The 10,305-nt window shown below is 47.4% G+C and overlaps 2 protein-coding genes across 2 annotated transcripts; both read left to right on the forward strand.

The window, feature by feature from the left end:
* Positions 1-203: 203 nt before the first annotated feature.
* Positions 204-3,733, forward strand: LOC121442212 (ASNSD1 upstream open reading frame protein-like). The gene is made up of 4 exons (XM_041643686.1): positions 204-342; positions 1,533-1,586; positions 2,459-2,534; positions 3,597-3,733. Exons 1-4 carry the CDS (start codon positions 253-255, stop codon positions 3,674-3,676), a joined length of 300 nt encoding a protein of 99 aa, XP_041499620.1. The 5' UTR covers positions 204-252; the 3' UTR covers positions 3,677-3,733.
* On the forward strand, positions 3,687-7,647 carry LOC121442211 (asparagine synthetase domain-containing protein 1-like). Its single transcript, XM_041643685.1, has 3 exons — positions 3,687-5,114; positions 5,376-5,557; positions 7,321-7,647. The coding sequence occupies exons 1-3, from the start codon at positions 3,687-3,689 to the stop codon at positions 7,568-7,570; spliced, it is 1,860 nt and encodes a 619-aa protein (XP_041499619.1). The 3' UTR covers positions 7,571-7,647.
* The last annotated feature ends 2,658 nt before the right edge of the window (positions 7,648-10,305 follow it).

The following is a 10,305-nucleotide window of genomic DNA, read 5'->3' on the forward strand; positions in this document are numbered from 1 at the left end:
AATCCATAAACTCCACAACCAGGCAATTCTTCTTTAATCTTTTTTGGCCTAAAACCAGTGCGCTTGCATACACTCTTTTCCCGCCCATCCCACCCCACATCCCCACCCCGCCCGCGAGCGCCCTCGACTGCGCACGCGTCAAAGTGCAGACTCCGTTCGCTGAGGTACCGGAAGGGGCGGGATTCGCAGGAGCTCGTGCGTCCGGTCTTCCCCTTCCGGCCGCGGTTCCCCGGTGTGCCGCGCGGCGTGGAGATGCCCGGCCGTGAGGTGCGCGCCGACGATCGCGCCGCGCCGGTGTCCGCGCCCACGGCGATTGCACACAGCGAGGCCCTGGACAGCAAGGTGCGGCGGGTCTGGGGCTCCGGGACGCGGGCGGCGGGCCCCGCGGCTGTGCCTGCGTCCGTGGCGTCCCTGCAGACTTGCAGTCGTGTCTACCTAGGACCCTAGGATTTTAATCTTTGCCTGCCTTTCTCCCGCTCTCGCTTCCTTCGGGATAGGGTTTTCATGTCGCTCAGGCCAGGCTCAAACTCTTGTTTAAGGGGAGCGTGGCCTCATTCCCTTGCCTAAGAGCCGAGATTTCGGGGATGCACCGCCGTGCCGAACCCTACCATTAGCATCCAATTACAGACAAAATCTTCAGACATGGATAGCGGAGGGATGTGCGTACCGTCTTTTCAGGAGTTAAATGTGCTAAATTCCACATCCCCCCCCCCCGCCCGAATGGCATCTTCGGTTAGTGGCCTTATTCCCACGGTATCACAGTTTTCTTTGGTACCAGCTAAAGTGAGATGTATGTATACCCGTCATTCCTAAAACACTGTAGAAGCAGACTTGAGGCTCCAGGAAGATGAGCGCCTGTGGCTTTGTAGTTCCTTACCGCAACTGTCACCTCTGGCTGTGTGGAGACGCAAAGGTGCACACTGAAGAGGGTGCCTGTGAGTTTTCAAAATACTCTGCCCCTTAATACTGTGTGTCGTGGCGTGGGATTGCTGCAAAAGAGGCATTGCCTACTTAGGCTTCATCTGGTGATCACAACAAGCCCAGCTTGATGATACCAGCAGGATGTAGTCTTGACCGTACAAAATAGAATAAGTGCGGAGGTGGAAAATGACGTTTTCTCTCCGCAGGTAGGGCCGTCAGTGCCATTTATTTTTTTCTGAATGATTGTCATCTACCATACATCATGAACAACAGTGGTTGCTGGGCAAAGGGCAAAACCCACATTCGTTTTCTTTCTCTTTGTTTTAATTTACAGCAAGACGTTATAAAACTTAAGACTGGTACTAATTTTGGTAGACAGTGTTTCACTTAGGTTAAAGGTATAAGCCCTGGGGTAACTGGCTCCTGGCATGCCTAAGCCTTTCCTTCTTCAGCTGTTTGCCACGGAGCCCAGCTGGGCGCTGTGGCCCCTGTTTAGTGTCTGTTTAGACAGGTGGTGGGTATATGTGACAGCCCCTACGCCCATTACTTAGAATATCCCTACTGAACATACTTTGGAAACTTCTACCTTAGCTTTTTCTTTATTTTCATAGATTAAATTGCAAAACATCATTGTGGATGAACTCTCTAACCTGAAGAAGAATCGGGTAAGTTACTGCAGGAATCTGGACTAGTATACAGTATATTAAGATTAGGAGTTAGATCATTTATGCTAAAGTTACAGAGTTCTGACATACTGATCTCATACTGATTTGTTTTTGTTTTTCATTTGTTTTTCTGTATATGCCAATGCATCTCAAAGTTGAGAAAATTATTTCCCTATTACACTTTAGCAAAAATTGAATTATTTCCTTTTCCACAGAAAACTGTAATATTCCAAATACTTAACCCATTTAATGCCTTTTTTATGATGTGTTCATCAGTCAGCTGCTGTTTCATATGTGGTTTTTCTCTGGAAAATTGCATCCTAAGTGAGGAAATGATTTTCAGCCCTCTCAATCCTCTAGTGACTGACATTTTCAACACTTCTGATATTGTCATTTGTGGAATATTGGACGCTAAGGCAAATTAATACAGAACTTTAGGAGATCAGACTGGCAGAATGTCTAAATATTGTGTGACTTGACCTGGGGCTTCTTTCGGAGCAGTTGATACATACACAATTGTGAGATGCATGGGCGTTTAATTGCGGTGGCAGCCGTCTGTATCTGTAATGGTGACGAGACAGACAAATGTCTGACATTTGCGGGCAGCAAAGAACTCTTAACGCTGTTCCCATGTGGTGATGTAAAGAACCTTCATTGATGAGCAAAGCTCTCCATGCTGTACACCTGTAAGAGTAAACGGTAGCCCTGTGGCCGGACAGGACAGTGGCAGGATGGCAGAGCATCAGTGACTTGGTATCTGTTCGTATCTGATAAATTCTGAGTATTCCTGAAACTCAAGAGTAAGTGGTCATAGGGTTCTGTGGAGCATCGCCGTGCTAATTGTGTCCTGATACTGTGACTTTCTTTTGCAGAAAGTGTACAGGCAGCAACAGAACAGCAACATATTCTTTCTTGAAGATCGAACAGACATGCTTTCTGAAAGCAAAAGTGAGCGGTCTTCATTTTGGTTTTGTTCTCGGTGTTATGTGTGGAATACTATAGTAAAACCTCTTATAGGCTTTTTGTGGGGATTCATAATAGTACCTCAACTCAACCCCATCTGCATGAGCGCATCTGGGCGTGTGTGCGACTACAGTGATCTATTTCCAGTCAGCCTTCCAAAGATCTCTACAGGTTTAAAAAGACTCCTTAGCTGGGGTGGGACTGGGATTCTGACTGGCTGGACTGTGAGCCGGCAGCTGTAGCTGCTGTGAGTTCCCATTCATAGCAAGCCCGTGAGGTCTGAAGACACTTGTCACACTGCAGCAGAACGCCCCAGTCTCCTGTCCTTGTGCTCCGTCTGTCCCCTTTCCTCTATGATCCCCAAGCCGTAGGGGTCAGGAGTGTGAGACAGAGGTCCAGTTTTGGACTGAGCCCTCTAAAGTCCCTTAATCTCCGCACGCACCAGGTGTGGTTCTTGTCTTACCTGCCGTTCACTGCCAAAAGGAACTTCTCTGAGGGAGGGTGAGACCTGAGCCACAGAGGAGCTGTTAGCAGGTGATGGCTGCCAGGGAGGAGGAGAGTCAGTGTCCTCAGGGGTGTGACTCCTGGTAGATCACCCATGTCAGTGGAAGGAGAGGGAGGGTGGGGGAGCACGTGGGTCTGATCAAACTATATCACACTTACGAAGTAAAAACATAACTTGAAGATGTATTTGGTGTATTTACCAAGTGAGATAGGCATGGCTTTTTTTCATACTTTGACTAAAGTATAAAAATTCATTTTCTGATTTTTCATTTTCGGGGGCAATACTTTGAGCCTGCAAGGTCTTGACAGATTTGAAAGTTGGATATGCAAAGTGCTTAGCCAAGTGCTTGGACCAAAATAAGTACTCAGTGAAAGGAAACCATTCCGAAATTCAGCACTGTTTGTCCCTGCAGCATTCTGAGTTACTCCTGGCAATTGTACAAGGCATCTACTCATAGAATCTTGAGAAGTAGTTTGTTTTGTCCATGAATTAATAGGTAAGCATTTCTGAACTTCAATCTTTTTTCTCACTCCCTCCTACAGATAAATTGGATGAGCTAAGAAAAGAATACCAAGCCTTAGAAAACTCGGAGACGACCAAAGTCAAGACTCAGTCGCCCTGACTTCACAGCCATGTGCGGCATCTGCTGTTGTGTAGGCTTCTCTGCTGAGCATTTCAGTAAAGAGTTAAGAGAGGATTTGCTGCGCAGCCTTAGGCGACGGGGTCCCGATAGCAGCAAGCAGTTGTTCAAATCTAGTGTTAACTATCAGTGTCTGTTTTCCGGTCACGTCCTTCACTTGAGAGGTGCTTTGACTGCCCAGCCTGTGGAAGATGAGAGTGGCAACGTGTTCCTGTGGAACGGGGAAGTTTTTAGTGGGGTCCAGGTTGAAGCAGAGGACAATGACACCCAGGTTATGAGCAGTAGCCTTTCTGCCTGTAAGACGGAGTCTGATATTCTGGCACTCTTCTCCAAAGTCCGAGGTCCTTGGTCTTTTATATACTATCAAGCGTCTAGCCATTGCTTATGGTTTGGTAGGGACTTCTTTGGCCGCCGTAGCTTGCTTTGGCATTTTAATAATCTGGGCAGGAGTTTCTGCCTCTCTTCAGTTGGCACCCAGGTATCTGGGCTTACAGACCAGTGGCAAGAAGTTCCGGCATCTGGAATTTTCCAAATTGATCTCAATTCTGCTGCTGATTCCAGTAGTGTGACTTTAAAGTTATATCCGTGGAAATACGTTTCTGAGCAGAATGTTATTGAAGAATGTGCTATCAACCCAACTCGGACTCCAGCAGAATTGCCGGCGCTTGTATCGGTGGTAGCAAGTGAAGCCGAGCTGTATCTTCCAAAACCGATTGCTCCCTTAAATAAGATGCTGCCTCAAGCTCCCCTGGAAGCTCCCTCTAGAGACAGTTCCCGGGTTCCACATGCAAGAGAGACACTTGAAACATTTCTGACGGATGGACACACAAAGAAAGTAGTTCAGCAGTTCATTCATGTCCTCGGTGTTGCAGTCAAGAGACGTGTCTTGTGTTTAGCTAGGGAGGAAAACCCGGCATCAGAGGAAGTTTTGCAAGCTTGTCCTAAGAAAGCAAGCATTGCGATCCTCTTTTCTGGAGGTGTGGATTCCATGGTGCTCGCAGCCCTTGCAGACCGTCATGTTCCTTTAGATGAGCCGATCGATCTCCTGAATGTGGCTTTTGTGGGTAAACGAGAGACTGGGCCACGTGTTCCTAACATCGAAAGAAAACAGCGAAGCCATCACAAGACCCTGTCTGAAGAATTCTGTCAGGGTGCCGCTGAGGTGCCGGACCGAGTCACAGGGAAAGCAGGACTGAAGGAACTGCAGTCTCTCAACCCTTCTCGGACTTGGAATTTTGTTGAAATTGATGTTTCTCTTGAAGAGCTACAAAATCTAAGAAGAGCTCGGATATGTCACTTAGTTCAGCCCTTGGACACAGTTCTGGATGACAGCATTGGCTGTGCGGTCTGGTTTGCTGCTAGAGGAATCGGTTGCCTAGTGACCCAGGATGCTGCCAGATCTTATGAGAGCCCTGCAAAGGTGTGCGCTGGGATTTTTGCTCAGAGGGATTTCCGAGACCTAATTTTGACTCTTGAGCCTTTTAACATTTAAGGTTGTAAGACTATACTGCATTTTATTCTTTTTAATACAATGTATATTACTTCTTTAAAATTGAACATTTTTTTTTTTTTTACTATTTTTTGACCTGTGGGGGTTTTTTTTAGGCTTTATAAGAAAAATCTCTCTTTTTTTTTTTTCTTGTCCTCGGTCACATCTCTGGCTTTCTTCGCTCTTCTGTAGGTGATTCTGACTGGTATCGGTGCGGACGAGCAGCTGGCGGGCTACTCCCGCCATCGTGTCCGCTTTCAGGCTCTCGGCCTCGAAGGACTGAATGAGGAAGTAGCCATGGAACTGGGCCGCATTGCCTCCAGAAACCTCGGTCGTGACGACAGAGTTATTGGTGACCATGGAAAGGAAGCAAGGTGACTCACCCATTACTCAGAGGCTTTGTAGTAGAAATACAAAGGAAGGCTTCCTATTCCTTTTCCGTGGAGAGTGCTCCCATCAGGACAGGAGCACTTGGCACACAATCTCAGCTTTACCCTGTAAATGAGAGCAGAGCCGAAGGCGCCAGGGAGCTGTAGGAAGTCTGAACTCATGATAGGAGGTGACTGAGTAATTCTTTCTAGGGCCATGATGAAAAAACTACAGACGTGAAAACAGCATAGTGTATTTCCAAGTGGAGGCAGTTTAAGGATTTTTTTTTGCCCCATAAACCCACCCTGACTTTGTCCTGCAGGGTTGTAGAATCTGGGTTTGTCCGTGTAGGCATGTCTGCTGTGGTGATCTGTGGGGGTGCCAGGCCTGGATTTCGGTCCCTTGTGTGGTTTTTGAACAGATTTAGTACTGTTTTAGATCACCTAAAATGTTCACAGAGACCAAGGCAGTTTCGTGTGTGCTTTTGAAATCTCGGATTGTTTCTGCCTACAACCTACTTAGGATGTTAGGACATAGTGAAAAAGGAGAGTTTTCAACAGTAAGAGCACAGGGAGACGAGGCAGTCTGGGAAGCACAGCTGTGGAGCTCTGTGTCTGTGGTGGTTCACGTTAACTGGCAGACTCCGGAGACCATGGATTTGAGACCAGCCTGGCTTATGTATCAAGGCCATGTCTCAAAAAGAAAAATGAATGGCACCGTGTTTAAATAAGTGGTATTTTGTTAGAAGGATTCGGCAGGCAAGGAGGAGGAAGCCGTGTAAGCGTCATGAGAGCTGGAGAGCATCACAGTAGTTACCTCCCTTTGTCTGAGAATGTCTCTAGCCTTTATTTCATGCTTAGTCCTTTGCAGTGAAGCATGCTTGCCTTTGCCCAGCTGTCCCTGTGTTGCCAGTCCTTGTCCAGATTAGATTGTCATTGCTGTTCTGTTTCTCAAGATTATATTTCAGATAGATAATTAGTACTGTTCTACAAAGTAAATAAACTCTCTTTGAAGAACATGAGAGAGAGGGTCAGGAGTTACAGAAAAGGAAGAGAGGAATTTAATCCATTATCATCAGGCAGATGAAGGAGTAGAGAATTTACTTTTTCTGATGAAGCAGTTAATTCCAAAAGCCTAAGGAAATTATTCCAGTGCTGCGCTCGGGTGGCGGTGTGTAGGAAGAGCGGTTAGGACAGTGAGTGTGGCAGAGCTGCTGTGTTCTGAGGATGGGCAGGGAAGATGGGGATGGGCTGGTAATGGAAACAACGCAGCTCAGAGAAAAATCCATGGTTTTGTGGGAAAGTGAAGAAGCAGAAGAGCAGAATGTTTCTGTTTTAAATGTAGTATTTGTTATGGATACCAATTTGTGGCCGCACAAGCAATTTAAGTGTAAATAAACAAAATTCTTACAGTTTTGTTTATTTACAGTGTTACAAGTCCAGGCTTTTGGAACCCTCTATGTTGGCTTCATGCCCCTAAAGTTCAGTTTCTGTAGACATGCTCAAACCAGACAGAAGTTACTTATGATCAAGCTGTATACTGGGGGCACCCGCAAGGATACTCTGAAACAACTTGAAATTATTTCTTGATATCATAGACAGCTAATTTATTTAGATTTTAGAATTCTTTATAATGCATATAAAATTGCCACGTTTTGAAACACCTTTTTAATGTGGTTGAATTTTATCTATTAAATTACATAATCACTAATAGACTTTTTAGTAGTGGCCACTCTTTTTTTTTTTTTTTTTTTTTTAATAAATTTTAGGTTTCCTTTCCTGGATGAGAATGTCGTGTCTTTCCTAAATTCCCTGCCGGTGTGGGAGAAGGCAGACCTGACTTTGCCCCGTGGGGTCGGTGAGAAGCTCATCTTACGCCTGGCAGCTGTGGAACTTGGCCTCACAGCCTCCGCCCTTCTGCCAAAGCGGGCCATGCAGTTTGGATGTAGAATTGCAAAACTGGAGAACGTTAACGAGAAGGCATCTGATAAATGTGGAAGACTCCAGATCCTACCTTAGCAGACCTCTCAGGAAGATTGCGTCACCCCGTGATGCCACCGTGTGACAGTCACCACCAATAAACAGCTGCTGCCTCACGGGTGGGGTGTTGTGCTTTCCTAGTGCGTGGTATGAATTCTTACTCTTCCCATCAAGGCTCCTTTCGATCAGACACATGGGGTGAGTTAGGCAGGGTTCCCCAGATGGCCTCAGCACTGGGGTTGTTACCGGAAGCCCAGATACGTACAGGATTAGAGCTGGCCTTTGGGGAAGTTCCACCTGAGAAGCGGGTGAAGTAGGCTGCAGATGAAGCTCCGCCAAGCCCCTTAGAGATGCGATGAATTCCAGTTTGCAGATGCGGGAAGGGGCAAGGCTGCTTTCCACCCCGGTCCCTTGCCCTGCGCATCTCTTCCACCTGGCTATTTCCAGGTTCTAGCCTTTTGAATTCTCTCAGCACACTTAACACTGAAGGGGTTGGGAGGGGGTGTTGTGAGAGTCCAGTTCATGAATGGTGGGAGAGAGAGCAGAGGCCTCGCTTGTGCTAGGCGCCAAAGGACCAGTTCTGTAGAACTGAGCTCCTGAACCTGGGACCTGATACTGACTCCCCGAAGACAGTCTCAGAACTGAGTTATTTTCTGGAACACTCGGTTCAGAGATGGGAGGAAAAACCAGTCAGTGTCTGTGTGTCAAACAGTTTGTTCCCCAGTCTCCAGAAGAGCCGTAGCCACAACTCAGTTTGCTGTTGTCTTCAGCAACCTTGGCTTAGGCTTTGGCAGACTTAATGCCCTTGTCAGTTCATTTCCCTACTTGAGGAATTTTTAAGAACTAATTTAAATATCTTCTGGCCCTTCAGCTGTGCTTGTCCCCTGCTTAGCCGTTCACAGAAAGGTCAGTTGGTTAGCCTGAGACCTGCCTCTGGCCAGCACAGAAGTCTCTTAGACAAACTGACTTCTGAGCTCTGTCGAGTGGATGTCCAAGAGCAGAGGCACCATAGAGTTGTTTTCCTAGGAGTCCCATCCTGGGTGTGTCTGCATCGTGACTCCGCCTTCTCTGTGGTTATCCCATTGCTTGCTCTCTCGCCACTACAAGCAGAAATGGGCCCCTATCAATCAAAGACCGTTCTCTATGTCACCCCTTGTATTGTATGTCGAACTGATAGCAGTCTGCTGATCTGCCCTTGCGTACCCCATTAACTGTCCATCATGACCCCCCCACATCTCATCACCACCCCACACTCTACTATTTGGAGTCTTTAACTAGGGCTGACACCTTTCTGATAGCTATTTGTAGAAAAGAATTGTTAGGAAACTGACCGACTAGCCTGATAAAGGCTTTCCTGTGCCCCGAGTTTATTCCCTGGTAAGTGCAGTTTCGTGCATAGTGTCTGCAGTTATTAGGAGTTCTGCCCCAACCACTAAGAACCTCACTGCTCAGTCTAAAATTAAGGGGGACTTAAACTTCCCCTGATCTGGCTGCTGCAGCCAGCGAAGTAGGCCATACCTCTCCCTTAATCCATGAGATGTCCCGTGGCTTCTGACCAGTCATGGCTTCCCTGGGCCTCCTGGCCATCGCTTCATTGTCTTCTGCTGACCCTAACCGCCCGTAGCTGCTGTAGCTGCTTTCTCTCCCGTCCACCCTTCCCCCTCCCCTCTTGTTTCTCTTTAAGACAGACAGAGCCCCATTATGTAACCCTAGTTGCTCTCTCCAGCTGACCTTCAAATGTTAAATTTCAGGTTTCCATCCTGGATGTCAGCAGTATGCTCTCTATGTTGGCGAGTCGACCTTTTTTAGCGTAAGTGAATTTGTAGTCTTGCCCCAGCTGCCTGTTTATCCTTTTCTGATACCTTCGGGAGATCATCTGGCCTTCCTTTGTTTCTCTGGTACACAGAATTATGTTCACAGCTGAACTTAGAATCGTGTTTTGACATCCTATGGGTCCTGATGGGAACTGAAGGGTCATTGTTTTCAACACCTTGCCACCCCGTAATCTGTTCCCAGTAGCCCCCCTCAGAGGCCCCAGCGCTCCACCCTCATCACTGCTGCCATCACCTGGCCTTCACCTGACCTGCATCAGGAACGCCTTAGCCCAGTTATCTGGGATATGAATTCAAAGTCGCACGCTGGCCCTCACCCGATTTGCATATTCATTTTGTGTTCCCATCCCTTGGTTTCGGTGCGGCGGTTTATTTTCTCACACTCAGCAACGGCGTCCCGGTCCCAGAAGAGCAACTTGAACAATTATTTGTATGGATGGCTTTTTCATTTCCCGGCCTCGTTTTAAGTCGCTCCACAGTCATCTGGACGTTCTTTTTGGTGCGGTCCACACCTTACCCCACGTTGGCAAGCACTTTTGTATTTCTAAGCTCCTTGGGGTTTTGCTCTTTCCCCTGCATCTCCAGTCTTTGGAATGGTGCCTAGCTCATAATTGATGTTCGGTAAACGTTTGTTGCACAATAGGATTCCAGACCGGGACCCTCAGAGCCTGGCACCTTGGCACGAGCCACTCCAAGGCGCCTGTTGTTTTCTTTGCATTTAGTAGATGCGCGGTAGCAGTGACAGAACATGTTTCTGGACTGAGATCTCGAGAGAAGTTAGAGGATTTGTCCTCATGGGATCAATCCCGAGGTTGTGGCCTTGGAGCAGAATGTACAGAGGCCGTGCCAGCCCACGCTCGTCTTCCTGAGACGCAGCCTGCGTATAGGAAGGGCCTTAAGACAGCTTTACCCAGCTTGGGGTCCTCCCAGTTCTCCCCATCA

The sequence above is a fragment of the Microtus oregoni genome, unplaced genomic scaffold (assembly GCF_018167655.1).
Source record: "Microtus oregoni isolate MIOR12 unplaced genomic scaffold, Mior012 000087F_ref0000451, whole genome shotgun sequence".
Classification (NCBI taxonomy): Eukaryota; Metazoa; Chordata; class Mammalia; order Rodentia; family Cricetidae; genus Microtus; species Microtus oregoni.